The sequence below is a fragment of the Salvia splendens genome, unplaced genomic scaffold (assembly GCF_004379255.2).
Source record: "Salvia splendens isolate huo1 unplaced genomic scaffold, SspV2 ctg417, whole genome shotgun sequence".
Classification (NCBI taxonomy): domain Eukaryota; kingdom Viridiplantae; phylum Streptophyta; class Magnoliopsida; order Lamiales; family Lamiaceae; genus Salvia; species Salvia splendens.
Genome location: NW_024599066.1, coordinates 213 through 16,734, shown reverse-complemented (window position 1 = coordinate 16,734; position 16,522 = coordinate 213). Strand labels below are relative to the sequence as shown.

The window sequence follows — 16,522 nt, the reverse complement described above, 5'->3', positions numbered from 1 at the left end:
ATTGGTGGACATACGAAAATGGCTAAATGAGACACTTATTGGTGGACTGAGAAGTAAATTTTAAACCATCTTAGTAATTTTGATTCCTAAAACAGTCTCATCCAAATCCCAACTGTTTTTAAATACTTTATCCATCCCATCATAAGCCAATCACTTTCTTTTCTAAGATGCCCTATTATAAGCGAGTCATTTCATTTTTAAACAAAAATTAATTCATTTTTCTTTCTTTACTTTATTCTTCCATCTATTTTATTCTCTTTTTCCTTCTTTATTTTTTTTCCTCTCTCCACTTAACTCTATAAACTACCAATTTCTAAATCTCGTGTCTAAAAGAAGCGTCTTGCTTAAACGGACGAATGGAGTATTATATATATATGTGTAGCTATTAGGAAGTGTAAATGTGACGTAGTTGGTACTTGAGGAAGCATGATATGCACTAGGTATTGTGCACCTCTTTATATGTAAAACTAATTCCTAATATCGAATTGTCGAACCAACAAATAATTCATTAAAATCTTAGAGCTTTGTCTCGGTAACGGAGGGAGTAGTTACCAATCCGAACTTCATGTGATCTCTCATCTCACTTGCCCTCCAATTTCATTAAATTTATTTTTGTTTGCTCAATATCTACATACATTAAATATAAAAATAATGAGAACATAATCGAGGAAATAGATGTGTTGCAGACACATAGCTAGGTTCATGATACACTAAAAAATTGGTTTGTATAAAGACATCTAGATAGCTAATAATAAGATGAGGCCAAAACAATTCGAATATACTCCCCTATCTGCCATTAGGAGTCTCATTTCTTGGCGGCATGAGTTTTAAGAAATGTTAAGAAAAGTGGGTGGAAAAAAGTTAATGGAGTAGGAGTCCCACTTGTATATATTAATTTTAAATGAAATATGAGTTAAATGAGTTAGTGGAAAGTGGAACTCTATTATCCTTTTATGGTAAAAGTGAATCGGTACTCCAATTCGTGGACGGACTAAAATGATTAAACGAGACTCCTATTCAAGGAGGGAGGGAGTATCAAATTTGATAACACCAAAAAGACCTAACGTAAAATATAAATGAAAGTTTCAATTAATTTAAGTGTAAGAAATTAAAATACACTCAAAAGTTTTCCTCGTATGTATCTACGTGGAGTTTTGTGTTATTTTGAAAAGATTAACTTTAGGAAACTGTTAGGCCACCCGTAATGCGTCACGTAGGTGGCCCGTGTTCCGTCACGTTGGGATGAGACGGCGGCGTGACGCGTTGCGGTGCCCCGTCTCGTCCCCAGCTCGTCACACGTCCCGTTCCGCCGCGACGGAACGCGAGACGGCTCGCCACGCGCCGAGGCGACGTGGCGCTCTCCCAGGCCATGCGTGACGCCCACTCGCCGTTCCGCGAGTGGGCGTCGTCACGCTAACGTTTATGGCGGCACAACTTAGCATTCCGCCTCCTCAAGGCTTCGGTGCACCTCAACCGCCTCCTCCGGGGATGATTCGACGGCGGAGTAGTTTTTTTTATTTTCTATAAAATTGTATTTTAAACTATGTCATTTTTATTTTTTTAGGATTTTAATTATGTCTTTTTTTATTTTTTGAATTTTAAGTTAGTATTTTTTTATGTTGTAATTTTATTTTATTTTTAATGAAGTGTGTTTTTTTAATTGAATTTGGTTGGAAATAAAAATAAAATGAAATTGAGGAATAGTAATTTAAGGGACGGTTAGGGCGGAGGGTTGCAGGTTTCGTCCCTTAGTTAAGGGATGGAGTAAAAAAGTACAGTGGAGCCCGCGAATAGTAATTTAAGGGACGATTAAGGGACGGTATAGTGACAGCGTTGTGGATGACCTATATGTACACGTTTCTTCTAACCAGAGCGTTGAATGATGTACTTGCTACTACTCCCTCCGTCCTCAATAAGAATCGCACTTTGTCATTTTGATCCGTCCCACTATAAAAGTCACTTTATTTTTACCATAAATAGTAAGTAGGTATCACATTTCATCACTAACCCACTTCACTCACATTTTATTAATAAACCAATATAAAATGTGGATCTCATATTCCATTAACTTTTTCAACTCATTATTATTTACATTTCTTAAAACTCGTACACACGATAAGAATGACTCCTATTATGGACGGAGGAGTATTTATCTACTGTTACGATTTTAGTGGGACAAAAGTTTCCGTCAACCCTCCAATCAAACAATGTCCCACTTTTGCCAAACTAAAGTGTAATATTACAAAATAAATTTTAAAATATAGTTACTCTAAATCTATTCTCACACCTTACGTTACGTCCTTAGGTAGATGATGTGAACTCTGAATATATATTTATACTCTTATTTAATCAATCCAAGACTATAAAAAATCGTGTCGCCAATTTATGTCATGTTTCAATTGACATAAATGTAGGCATTTTACTTTGGTAAAAGTAAGATATAGTACTACTTAGATTGTGTTATTCGTCATTTATTATTTTGAGCTGCCAAATCACTATTGAAAACGTGTAAATTTTCTTCTTTGTGAATTAAAGTTGTGGATATTAAAAACGTCATAAATTCTCTAGTATAAGCCTCGTGAGAATAATTTAGCATACAATTTAATTTAATGAACTCAAGTAATGGACACACTTAAATCTCAAGCATGTCCCACCGCTCCGACCAACAAATTAACATAAAACTATTATGTATGTTAAAGCAAATATGTATTGTGATAACTACTACTACTACTATAATTATCTCAATAATGAAAGAAAAAAGGAAATCTATATAAAGATATCTTTTTTTCTGATTCTAGGACTAAATCCAAAATCAGAAGTCTTCATACATTGCGACTGATATTTAAGGATGGACGGAGTGATGGATGAGTTAGTTTGAAGCACGTTCATAACTTTACTAAGTTAAATAAACAAAATGATAAACAAAAAAAGAAGAAGCATATTTCAACATCACAGAGTTATAACCAATCATTTAAATAGAAACCTTTGTTTTGTACTTTTGCACATATTTTATTTTTATTCGGCGCCGTTTCGATAAATAGTTTGGTCCTGCTGCAATTTGAGTTTCTTTTGTGAGAATTTCGATAGCATATATGTTTATTTATATCATAGAGTCCCATAAAAGAGGGCTATACTTTGTCGACATCTTCGCATATTTAAAACATAAATGCTAAGTTGTTATGAATAAAGTTCCGGAACGATATGAAATCGCGTCGAACGTCGCGGGGGACTTTGCCCGTCGATCAATCCGGCGTCGAGTTCGAGGGTTCGTGCTTTCGTGCACGAGGAAAACAACGATAAATTGCGTAAAAAATGTATTTATTTCTGAGAAAAAAAAGAATGATATAGACGCCTATTTTATAAGCTAAGGATCCAACTTCGATCGGGGAAAGGATTTACCAAAAAAAAGACCTAATTACCTAAAATATAGATTGACTTATAAATAATTACCTATCTTAACTAATTACCTAAAAAATAAATGCTTGCAAATAAAATAAATAAAATAAATAAAAAAGCCCATGGATCATGCACTTAACGTGCGACAAAGTCGCCATAGCGCGAAGGCCTTCTCGTCTGTCTTCTCTCCGCTCGATCCCTTCGCGTTGTTTCCGGCTCGCGCTGCTCCGCCGGCATGTTGGTGTCGGCGTCCAACTCCGCATCTTGCGACGCTCCGCGCTCCTTGAGCCTAGCTGACGGGGTCCCTGTATCAACTCCCCCCCCCTTAGAACGCTCCTTGTCCTCAAGGAGAGAAGGAAACTTTCGTTGCACCAACTCAGCAGGCTCCCATGTCGGGTTATCTCCCGAATCATCCGACCACTCTAGCTGAACCTCCTCGACAGCTGCCCCCTCTCGCCAAACCGTCCTCCTATCTGTAGCCCGCACCGGTCGCGCAACTGGCTTACCTTTCGCAAAAAACGGTGGTAGTTCTGAATAAACCCCACTGTTACTCTCCAAAAACGGTTTTAGTAACCCCACATGGAACACATTGTGGATACGGCTTCCCTCGGGCAGGTTCAAGCGGTAGGCCACCTGGCCAATTCGTTCCAGCACCTCGAAAGGACCATAGAAGCGGCGAGCTAACTTCGATGATAATGGCCTTGCCACCGAATGCTGTCTGTATTGCTGTAGTTTGAGTAGCACTTTATCCCCGACGCTAAACTCCACGTCGCGACGATGCAAATTAGCCGCCTTGCGCATACGCTGCTGCCCCCGTTCCAAATTCTGCCGAAGCACTGCAAGCGTCTTGCGTCGCTGCTGGATCTGTGCCACGACATCCGGTGGTGCCGTCGCTGATGGCTGTGCCACGATTAATGGAGGGGGCTCGCGCCCGTACAAAGCCTCAAATGGCGACCTGCCAAGTCCCTCGTGATGGAAACAGTTCAAGGCGAGCTCGGCCCATGGCAAAAAATTGCCCACTTAGTCGGGCTATCAGCGGTGAACGCCCGGAGATACTGCTCCAATCCCCTATTCCTAACCTCCGTCTGCCCGTCCGTTTGAGGGTGATATGCTGTGGAGAAATGAAGTTTAGTGCCGCTTAAACGCAACATGTCCTTCCAAACCTCATTTAGAAAAACAGGATCGCGATCCGACACCAAGGTTTTAGGAAACCCATGGTGTTTGACCACCGTTTCGATGAACAAGTTCGCGATCTTCAAGGCGTTGTAGCGAACTGGGAGCAAGGCGAAGTGAGCGTACTTCGAAAGGCGATCTACCACCACCATTACGCCTGTGTACCCTCGAGACGGTGGGAGCCCCGTAATGAAGTCCATTGACACATCCTCCCACACTTGTAAGGGGATAGGGAGTGGCTGTAGTAGGCCCGCAGGTTTTTGAGTAGAATATTTTGTAGTCTGGCAATCGTAACAGGATCTGACAAACTTTTTAACATCTTTACGCATTCCTTTCCAATAGAACGCGGATGCAAGGCGCCTAAACGTCCTGTCCACACCCGGATGACCAGCTGATGGGGATGAGTGATGTTCGTGCAATAATGTCGTTTTGGCCTCGGAATCACGGCTCACATAAACACGACGGTTGTAGTACAGTAATCCGTCTACTAAGGAAATTGCTCGGTCCGCTTTTCCGTGTTTCAAAGCCGCCTGTAACTCGATCAAATCCGGCGTGTTTTGTGTCTCTTGTCGCAGAAGTGCCCAAATGTCCGGAATCGGATGCGCCAGTGCCATCAAAGCCTGCCCCATTTCCTCCGTCGAGATCGTGGGTTCGTGGTTCACCCCTACTGCCGCCGCAGCTCCGTCATCTACGGGGGTCATGGTATCACTATTAGAAACGTCGACCTCCCGTCTAGACAATGCATCCGCTACTTTATTGGATGCCCCTGTTTTATACTCAATGCGGAATTTGTAACCCATCAATTTCCGGGCGTAAAATTGTTGATCCGGAGTCTGAATTATCTGCTGCAGCAACTCTTTCAGGCTCTTCTGATCGCTGCGAATGACGAATTCCCGTCCCAACAGATATTGTCGCCATTTCTGTACCGCTTCAACAATGGCATATAATTCCTTGTGGTAGGTTGACGAGACACGCCGTCTCGGGCCCATCTTCTTACTGAAAAATGCCAAAGGATGTCCGTCTTGGAGCAAAACAGCTCCGATTCCGAAATCCGATGCGTCCGTCTCTAAATAAAAAGTCCGCTCAAAATTTGGAAGTCGCAGGACCGGGGCAGACGTCATAGCCTGTTTCAGTGCTGCGAAACTGTCGGCCGCCGCTGGGGACCACGCAAAACCGTCCTTCTTTAATAGTTCTGTCAACGGTCCAGCGATGGAAGCATAATGCTCAATGAAACGACGGTAGTAACCCGTCAGGCCGAGGAACCCCCGTAATTGCTTCACTGTGGTTGGGACAGGCCATGCCACCATTGCTTCGATCTTTGACGGGTCGGCTTTCAGAGTTCCCGCCGTAAGAAGGTGCCCTAAGTATTCCACCGTGGTACACGCGAAAGTGCACTTTGACATCTTCACAAAAAATTGGTGAGTCTTGAGAATAGATAGAACCTCATGAACGTGACGGGCATGTGCCAGCAGCGAGGGCTATAAATGAGTATATCGTCAAAAAATACTATCACCGATTTACGCAAGAGTGGTCTGAAGACTTCATTCATCGCCGCCTGAAATGTCGAGGGTGCGTTAGTCAACCCGAATGGCATCACTAAGAACTCAAAATGTCCGTCATGTGTACGAAATGCGGTTTTGAAAATATCCTCGTCGCTCATGCGGATCTGGTGGTAGCCTGATCGTAAGTCTAACTTTGTAAAAAACCTCGCTGCCCCCAATTCATCGAACAACTCATCCGTTGTTGGTATGGGAAACTGATCGGGGACGGTCGCGGCATTCAGTGCTCTATAATCAATGCAGAACCTAAAGGACCCATCCTTCTTCCTGATTAACAGAACCGGGAAGAGAAAGGGCTTTGGCTCGGGCGAATCAATCCAGATTCTAACATCTCCCTCACCTGCTTCTCTATTTCATTTTTCTGGAAGTACGGGTAACGGTACGGCCTCACATTAACCGGTTTGGTGTTCGGTAAGAGGTGGATTTTGTGGTCAAAGCGCCGTCTGGGGGGCATGCTCGTCGGCAGACCAAAAACCTCGCTGTGTGCTTCTAGCACGCTCCGAATCTCATCCGGCAGATCCCGTGGAAAGGAATGGCTATTGTCAGCCTCGCCCGACTGATGTTCCGTCGTCGGTGCTTGTATCAACTCATACATCTCAGCCCCACCCTGCAATGTTAGTAGGGTTGAGAGTGTCTTCAAGGAAACTTCTTCAGCTGAAGGCGGAACGAGCTTAAGGCATACCCTCCTCCCATTCCTGGTGAACTCTAATGTGCCATCGATATAGTCGCTTGTGACTCTGCGCATTTGTTTGAGCCAAATCCTACCCAAAATCACATCAGGGCCATGCACGGGGAGGATGTGGAGATCGACCAAGAAGACATGCTTCTGAATTACTACCCTGGTCTGGATGCTGGCGAAGGAACACAGCAAGGACTCACCGTTCCCTACGTACACCCGGAAGGGTCGGATTTGCCGGAGGGGAAGGGCTAGTTTCTCCGCTATCTGGGGGTGCAAAAAATTGTGGGAGCTCCCCGTGTCCACCAGGATCCTTACGGGACTGTCGCCAATCTGCCCCCGTAATTCAATGTCGTCTTCCCGTTGCCGCCCATCCAAGGCATAGATGTGGGACAAATCCGCTGATATTACCGGCGGCTCATCTTGCTTCTCCTGTAGGCCCTCAGACTCCTCGTCTGACTCCATATCCGCCCCCATGTATACCAAAAAACGGCCCCTGCAGGAGTGGCCTGCGGCCCACTTTTCAGGGCAGTACCAACAGAGACCGAGCTTCGAACGTTCGGCCCGTTCAGCTGCCGTCAAACGCACCACCGGTAACTTGCCATACTCCGATCCCCTGGACAGGGGGGGTCGGTTCTGCTGAGCAGGAGGCGCCGGTACTGCTAATTGCTGCTGGGGATGTGCCTGCGGTCGCGGGTCACGGTTCTGCCAATTACGACGTTGTCCCCCCGATACTGGCGGGGGGCGCTCCAAGCAGCTGTCGTACTCGGTTGCTAACGCCATTGCTGCCGCCACTGTTGATGGGTTCTGGTGTTTAACCTGATTCTTAACTGGTTGTTGAAGACCCTCGACGTAAATTGGCAGCAGGATATATTCTGGTACCCCCCGAACCCGGTTAAGCATTGTCTCGAAAGCCGTGTGATATTCCGCCAAGGATCCCGATTGGCATAACTTGGCAATCAGGCCAATGAAGTTCTGAAAGTACTGCGGGTCAAACCGTCGGCGCACGTCTTCCAAAAAATCCGGCCACCGAGCCATCGGGTTATTCTCGCGATAGTTGAAAACCCATTCCGAAGCTGGTGGGTCGAATAACATCACAACATAGTGTAATCGCTGATCCTCGGGCATCAATAAATGCCCGAAATAGTACTGTACCCGTGAAATCCAATTCGCCGCATCCGAGCCATCAAATCGTGGTTGTTGCATCTTGAATTGCTTCGAGAACTCGGGTTGCTGACCATAAGTTTGTCGCAACGCAGGATTATCCCAACTCGTCGGCTGACGATGTAAAGGCTCCTCCGGACTCGGCCTCGGAAGGTCCCACGACGTATGGGTCGGACCCGTCCAAGAGGTCAATCCCGGGGTCGGAGTAGGCTGCGGCTGCCACCCTGGGTACCCCCCGGGGATGTCGCTTGTTGCCCAAGATTAAGGCTAGTGTTTGGCTGGACTCCTGGATGAGCCACGTTCAATGGCGGCTGAACTCCAAGAACTTGGGTAGGGTTCGAAGGAAACCCCAGAAAACCACCGGCGGCTGAGTTGCCCATCATGGACCGCGAAGGCCCTGTCCGATACGGGCTGGTCACAGGTGCGTGGGGAGGCTGCGCGAATCTGCCAGAGGGAGGCTCTGGATCCGGTCGCTGGGGTGCGCTTGCCGCGACGGGGCCGTGGTCACGCCGGTTCGCTAGTTTCAACTCCTTCAACTCTGCCTCCATGCGAGCTAGTGATGCGAGCATGTGTTCCATCGCGAGAGATCCCGCGTCCAACGGCGTCGGGGGTTGAGGCAGCGGCTCCAGACCGCGGATAGTCATCGGTTCGGTGTGTTCCGACATACTACCGTGAGTTCAGGATGAAAGCACCACTTGTTATGAATAAAGTTCCGGAACGATATGAAATCGCGTCGAACGTCGCGGGGGACTTTGCCCGTCGATCAATCCGGCGTCGAGTCGAGGGTTCGTGCTTTCGTGCACGAGGAAAACAACGATAAATTGCGTAAAAAATGTATTTTATTTCTTGAGAAAAAAAGAATGATATAGACGCCTATTTATAAGCTAAGGATCCAACTTCGATCCGGGAAAGGATTTACCAAAAAAAGACCTAATTACCTAAAATATAGATTGACTTATAAATAATTACCTATCTTAACTAATTACCTAAAATAAAATGCTTGCAAATAAAATAAATAAAATAAATAAAAAAGCCCATGGATCATGCACTTAACGTGCGACAAAGTCGCCATAGCGCGAAGGCCTTCTCGTCTGTCTTCTCTCCGCTCGATCCCTTCGCGTTGTTTCCGGCTCGCGCTGCTCCGCCGGCATGTTGGTGTCGGCGTCCAACTCCGCATCTTGCGACGCTCCGCGCTCCTTGAGCCTAGCTGACGGGGGTCCTGTATCATAAGTCAATTCAAATATATAATGAAGTGTGAATTTTATTGTTATATTGTGTTTGATATACTCCTTGAGTTTATCTTTTAGGACAATGGCGTATAGTGTTTGTTGGCCTCAAAACTTTTACGTGGCCATAATTTTGGCCTACTATTTTTGATAGGTTTGGATTTTTCATTTGCATTCACCGATTAAATCTTCTCCAACTTTACAATCTTTTCTTTGAAAGCTATTTATCATCTACAACTCTTGACTTTCACTACTAATCCCCCTTGATATTGGTTATAGGCATATTTTTAGGGGTAAATAAAAATAAAACCATTAACGTTTTTTGCCAAAAGCTAAATTAAATTTTAACAAAAGAAATAAAATATGATTTGGCGTCAAACGGTGTTAGTATTAAAAAAAAATTGCAAGAAGAGACTTTGAAGGAATAAGAAAGTGGTATCTTTGTGGATTTTATACACTTCAGATAACATTTTATCCATCGCGAAATCATTATATGATTGATTCACAAACATGTGGTGTTGGTTGACTGGAAGAGGAGAGAGAAGATGGACGACTCTAGAAGCTTATAGTTAGTTAGTGCCCAGTTCAATGTCAACGTAGATAATGTATAATTAACTTTTATTTTGAAGTGGCTCATGGTTTTTTTTTTATATATTTGATATTATAAATGTGATAGATATTTAAGCACGTTCTTCAGTAATCATAACAAAAACAAGGCATGCTTTGGCCGCTTAATTGATTAGTAGTATTATGTTCTTCCAAACAAATCATGTATTTATATGCTAACAACAATTCAAACCCTAATTATTAACAATACCACTATGATTATGTGAGCATAAGAGGATAGAATCAATATATACTATTTGTACAATCATTTATGACTTCTTTGAAATATGCATCAATTTAATACTATTTTCTTCGTCCTATAAAACTAGGTTTTTTTTTTATCTCACCATAAGAAAAGTAGATATGATGCTTTACTAATAATACTATAATCACTTTTTCTTTTTATCTTTCTCTACTTTTTTAGATTAGCATTAAAACTCATACCGTTCTCAAATTTTATATTTATATGACGAAGGGAGTAGCAAGTTATGAATCTTCCATACGAATATACGGTACAAAAGAAAATATTGGATTCAGTTGTCCTCTTCTGGATAAATTACCATGAAATAATGTGCATGTATATATTCTTAAACTATGTTCATCCACCTACAAAATATTGCGTTTTAAAAATATTTTTAAAAAATACTTATACTACTCCCTTAGTCGTTTTAAATAAGAGTTCAATTTTTTCATTTTAGTCTATTCTATAAAATTTGTCTATTTTTATTTTTAGAAAAACAAAATTTCTCATGTGAAGCTGACATCATTTTCTACTGTAGTACGTATAATATTTTTTATTTCTTTCTTAATTCATTAATTTTGCACTAAAATTTATGCCGCTTCTAAAGTTCTTGTTTTTTGAAAACGGAAGGATATGGAGTAGTGTCGTGCTGGCCTTTTTGTCAATTACTCCATCTAAACCGCCTCATTTTGCTGTCTAGCTAAATGGTGATGTTAAATGGTAGATGATATGGCAAGTAAATTCATTAAAGTGGACCAGACTAAACCGATTTCTGACTTAATCAACGATAAGCATATAAAATTGAAATCACTATTAATAAATAGTATTATTTTATCGGCATTATAATGAAGTTGTTCAAATGTGACCACGGTCGATTTGAGAGGAATGGCTTTTGTCCATAGGGTGTCGCCACGTGTTTGGTAAATTGAGTTTAAAATTATATACTATATAATATAGATTATTATTTGTTGAAGTTGTATTCGAGCACGATTTTGGTAATATGGCAGATAAGATATAAAATAATAGTAGTATAATTTTTCGTTTGATATATCAGAAGTTGTGTGGGGTTAAAACGCTCCTCTCAACTAAAAGAAACACAAATACTACTTCTTAACTTATTTATATATTTGACCTTCACAAAATATTCCCTGTCGAAAAGATTGAAAAATAAGTACCCCTACATTCATACTCTAATATTTCTTTATTTGTTCACGGTCAACATTAAGAAGATGTGGTCACATGTTTGTCGGTTGACTAGACCAAAACTAAATTCGTCACTATTGTGGTGAGCAATAATCGACATGTTTTCTCTTCAAAAATTTAGTCGACATATTTATCGTAAGCTAATGTACCGAAAACTATTAAATGAAGCAATTGTCGACATGCCCAATGGACCAAATCGAAAACTTAGTCCCTAGGACAATATATTGTCAAACAAGTATTATTCCCGACTAGTGTGACCAGTTGTTATGCAAATAGTAATAATCAATAAATAAATCAATGCTCTTACACTACTAGTATATAAGTATAAGGTTTTATTGTTTTAAAATATTAAGTGCAGTATTTGAACAAAAAATGTATATTCGGCAATTGTGTTAAAATTTTCTAAAGGAACACCAATAACTCCGGCTTTGAATCTCTGCATTAAACATATTTTCTTGATTCAATAATCGCGTTTTCGAAATAGAACATTTACATTAAGAAAGCATTTATTTGGGGTAATAGTATATAATTATAACAAATATGACCAAATATTTGAAGGATTGTCAGCTCTTTGACCTGAAAAAAACAAAAAGAAAACATGAGCCAGCTATAAAGCACCAAGCGGAGGCAAAACACGAACAAAAAACACAAACACGAAAACCATGTTTCACTTGAGGACCTATGTTCGAGATTGTTCTCATCACCCAGTGGTATAGAGAAGTGCAGAGCGGAGGATCCAAATCCACTCGGCTACCATTCATGACAAAAATTAAAGAGACAGACGGACGATTTTGAAGTTTGGAGAAGTCTACTTATAATCCAAAGCCCCATCTGAGGGAGACAAGTTTCTTAGAATCAAGCCACAACAGTACACATTGCAGTCCAGAAGATAAGACTTAATATCCGTTTCAAAAACACAATGATATTGATGCAGTTCAAAATATTTCTACAGAGTTGAAAAGTAATTAATCTCTCAACTTAACAATGCTAGAGCCTAGCCATTCGCACCTCTTAAGCGAGCAATCAACTCGTCCTGCAATTAAGATAGTGTAAAGCATAAATCCATGAATCAAATTGAAGATAGTGTAATGGTTATCCTAGAAAGGAAGTTCATTGACATCAGAAAACTTGCCTTTCTCCCTGTCGCTGAAAGGCCTTTATCTCTAAGCAGAGCACGGAGCTTATCTACTGTCAAGCTCTGCAGTTCTGTATGATCCTCCAAAAATATAATCAGTTTCATCGAGAAAAAATGATACAGTATGTAATAAGAAAAAGTCACAGTAGTTTCTTATTTACTAGTGCATATGCACAGAAAACATATTAAGGCACATCCAGAAAGAGAACTATATTGCTTTTTTACTCTCATTATGTAGTTACTGCACAAACACAGAGACTTCAGAGATGATACTTCCAAGAAATAAGTCAAAAGGAGGACTCCTAAAATGTTCGATAACAGAACAATACAGGGTTTCGTTTCCTGACAAGACAGCATCAGAAACACTAACCATTAGACACTAATATCTTCGTTCTGTTCTCAAGAACAACTTGAGAGATAAATGATCCAGCTAATAGGAAATTCAAAGTGATTTCTCTTTAATTTAACCATTCCTATATTCCCTTAGTTTCTCACAAAATTTTCAGAAAAATCATGACTAGAGGTTGTCAATGAGTAAAGTGACTTTACTGCAAATGAGGCCAACACAACTCTTATACAGTTACAACGTTAACTTCATTTGATGAAATACATACAAGAAGACAACATCATGCCACATTGCCACAAACATACAGCTTGTAGATAGTCTTTCCAACCGTAGTATGTGAAATTACAGTTCGTATAGTTCTTCATTTGTTCAATGATATTGTAAAACAACTTAAGATACACTCACCTTGAGAAGAACCATGCTGAGTGCTAGACATTGCTTTTTTTCCAGCAGCTTTACCATCCAAAGATTTCTCAGCAGCCCTGGAAAGTTGCAGTTAGATGGAGTATGAAGCCAAATAATTAAGAAAATATCAATTTAACTGTGGACCCATTACCTTTTCCTTGAGCCCTGGCTTGAACCAGCTCCTTTCCCATCTCTTGAACCCGAATCACCCTTTTGTTTCATAAGCATAAGAGATCTGATCAGTATATTCGTCTGGTTTGTTCTTATAACCTGGTTATCTGGTTAAAAAACAGAAGAGATAAGCATGATTATAGTGACAATAAGCAAAATAGATTACGAAAGAAGAGAAAACAGATAAAACTGAAAAACAAGAACCAAGTTATGCAAGCTTCCTATTTAATGTTAGAAAAGGAAAACGAAATGGAGCTTAATCTGATGTCTGTGTTCTTCTTCACTTTCCATCAGTTCATACACTCAATGAGCTGGTAAGATATTAATAGCATGAATATCATAGAAAAGAATACTAAAAAATTGTCTGAAGAAGAATAAGGCTGAAGATTAGTGACACTGAAACATACAAACAAAAAAACAAGAAGAAGAAGAAGAAGAAGAAGAAGGTGTTAAAGGAAAGATCACTGTTGCTTTTAATGTGCATATCAAGGTAATAACCAATCATAATCACATAGGACTTTTTTCTTGTTTAAAGTTTAAAGGCTAATAGAGAGAACTGCATAAAAGTACCTGGTGGTGATGTATCACGATGACAAATGTAAACACGTGCCCCTCCCTGCATGTATTGTAAGCATGTAAAACCACGAACACAGATGAAAACTGAAAAATATACCAACATCTTCTGAGGAGATAAAAGTGACATTAAGAAGATAGACAACATTTGTGCTGTTATTACATCCAGCAGATCACAAATGTGAGATCCAGTTATTCATTAGTTTTAATTGATCCATGGTTATCTCAGAGAATACTTTGAATTGCGATTTGCATATAAATATTCTCCATCGCATTTCTATGATTACTCAAGAAACCTATAAAACAACCTTTACAAAACCTCCAAATATGCATTGGCATCCTAGAAAAAGAAGTTACAGTGAAGCCACACACAGAACCTAGAAATAACCTTTTACTTTCAGCACTACATTTCGGTCATCACCCCAAATCATGCACTAACTAACCTCAAGACCACATTTTCACACCAAATAAAATCTAACCATTTACTTAGCCGCATGTTCCTTTCACCACGTGAGAATTCTAAGCATTAATCTTCGAATATGTTGTATCAATCAGGAAGAACTTTTCACATGAAGGAAGAAATGAAGAGTTCAGGCCAATTAAGAAGCAATGCAGGAACTCTAAATTATGGCACCAGGGCAAAGGTCTAGTTATGATTAAGTGACTTCATCTTTCTAATATTATCCCAGAAATGAAACATGTTCCGCATCAATTCCTTTCATTTCACTCCTGGTGAATTCCGACTAAATCGAGAATGTTGCAAACAGCATATTTACTAGATCTTCATCCATGTACTATAATTCGTGAAAAAATGGGGATAAATCACAGCCGAAAAATTGCCTTGATCGAATTGGGAAAGAAAAGAACCCTAGAAAAATTATCTTAACAAAAGCTATCAATTTTAGCTAACATTGTATAAGGAAAAAAAGAATTCACATTGAAGTAGCAACATATATGCGATTGAGTTATTATATGATAAAACAGAAACAATTATAAGAAAAGGAATAATCCGAGGGCTTAGGGGATGAAAAACTTGCCAAGCAAGAGGAGAGAACGGTCGAGGAGAAGTTGCCGCGAGAGGGAGGTTGGCAAGGAACTTGGAAGCGCCACCATCGCCGCCGCCTCCACCGGAGGTAGCCGAAGCATTGCTCAATTCAGAGGGCGAGGACGCGGAGCACCCACCTTCCATGATGCCCTTATTGTAAAATTTTTCTTGCACTTACATATAGCTTTATATATAGGGCAAATTGCCTATAATTTAAGAGCTCGGCCCAAAATTATCAATTTACCTTTGATATTTTATAGCAATTTTAATTTAATGCAACCTAACTGTCATTATCGGTAAGTTAAACTATGTCTACTATGCACAAAGAAAATGACATTGTTTGATGAAAAATATCAACAATATATACCATATATGCAACCAGATTATTTTAGGGTGATATAACTACGAATAAATTTAAACTCAATGTTTTTAGTTAAAATACCTCGGTTCAATCCAACTGAATAAATAAACGTAACGTCATTACTGGTGAGTTAACTATATCATCTATGCTTAAAGAAAATAATAGCTTTGTTTAATTGAGAAACACTAGCAATATATACCATACATGTGACTCTAAATATATACCATACATTTGACCAGACCAGATTATTTTGTGGTGAAATAACAACGAATAAATTCAAACTCAATAATTTTGGTTAAATTGCCATGGTTCGATCCAACAAAATTTTTATGTAACGTTATTACTGGTGAGTTAAACTATGTCGTCCATGCATAAAGAAAATGACGGTGGTTGATTGAAAAACGTAAATAACACGCCCAGATTATTTTGTGGTGAAATAACTACGAATGCAAACTCAATATGTTTAGTTAAATTGCCTCGGTTCGATCCAACCAAAAAATATAAGTAACGCCAGTACTTGTGAGTTAAACTATGTCGTCTATGCATAAAGAAAATAGCGTTGTTTGGTTGAAAAACGTCAACAATATGTACCATACACGCGTCCAAATTATTTGGTGGTGAAATAACTATGAATAAATGCAAACTCAATGTTTTTAGTTAAATTGCCTCGGTTCAATCCAACCGAAGAATATACATAATGTCATCACGAGTTAAACTATGTCGTCTCGTCTATGCATAAAGAAAGTGGCTTAGTTGATTAAAAAACGTCAACAATATATATCATACACGCGACCAGATTATTTTGTCGTGAAATAACTACTAATAAATTCAATATCAATGTTTTTAGTTAAAATGTTAAACTGCCTAGGTTCAATCCAGAGAACTGCTTTCATAGCTGTTCTCTTGTAGCTTGAGAGTAATTTTAGGGTGATTTATAACATGTTTGTGTGGATCAATGCTCATATATATTTGTATGAAGTTCGGATTACATCGAAACAATATCTCATGATTCTTTCGTGTTCATTTTGTACATTTTATCATTTATGCTTCTGTGGGTCTTAACTCTTTGCCTATGCGCGGTTCAAAAGATCCAATAATGATGAAACGTTACGTACGCGCGAGTATAATTTTTATTTATTATCGTTCATATTAATATAAAAAGTTTCATCATCGTTGTATCTTTTATACCTCAGGTAGGCAAAACATTGGCAAGGCTTAATTTAGGAGGGATAACGATCAGCT

At 40.0% G+C, this 16,522-nt stretch overlaps 1 protein-coding gene across 1 annotated transcript; it reads right to left on the bottom strand.

Annotated features, from left to right (window-relative positions):
- Positions 1-11,691: 11,691 nt before the first annotated feature.
- On the bottom strand, positions 11,692-14,996 carry LOC121790128 (the record flags this gene model as incomplete). Its single annotated transcript, XM_042188409.1, has 7 exons — positions 11,692-11,820; positions 12,253-12,277; positions 12,377-12,450; positions 13,131-13,207; positions 13,282-13,408; positions 13,872-13,917; positions 14,912-14,996. Coding segments are annotated over 7 exons (481 nt in total), but the record flags the coding sequence as incomplete, so codon positions are not given.
- Between the last annotated feature and the right edge of the window lie 1,526 nt (positions 14,997-16,522).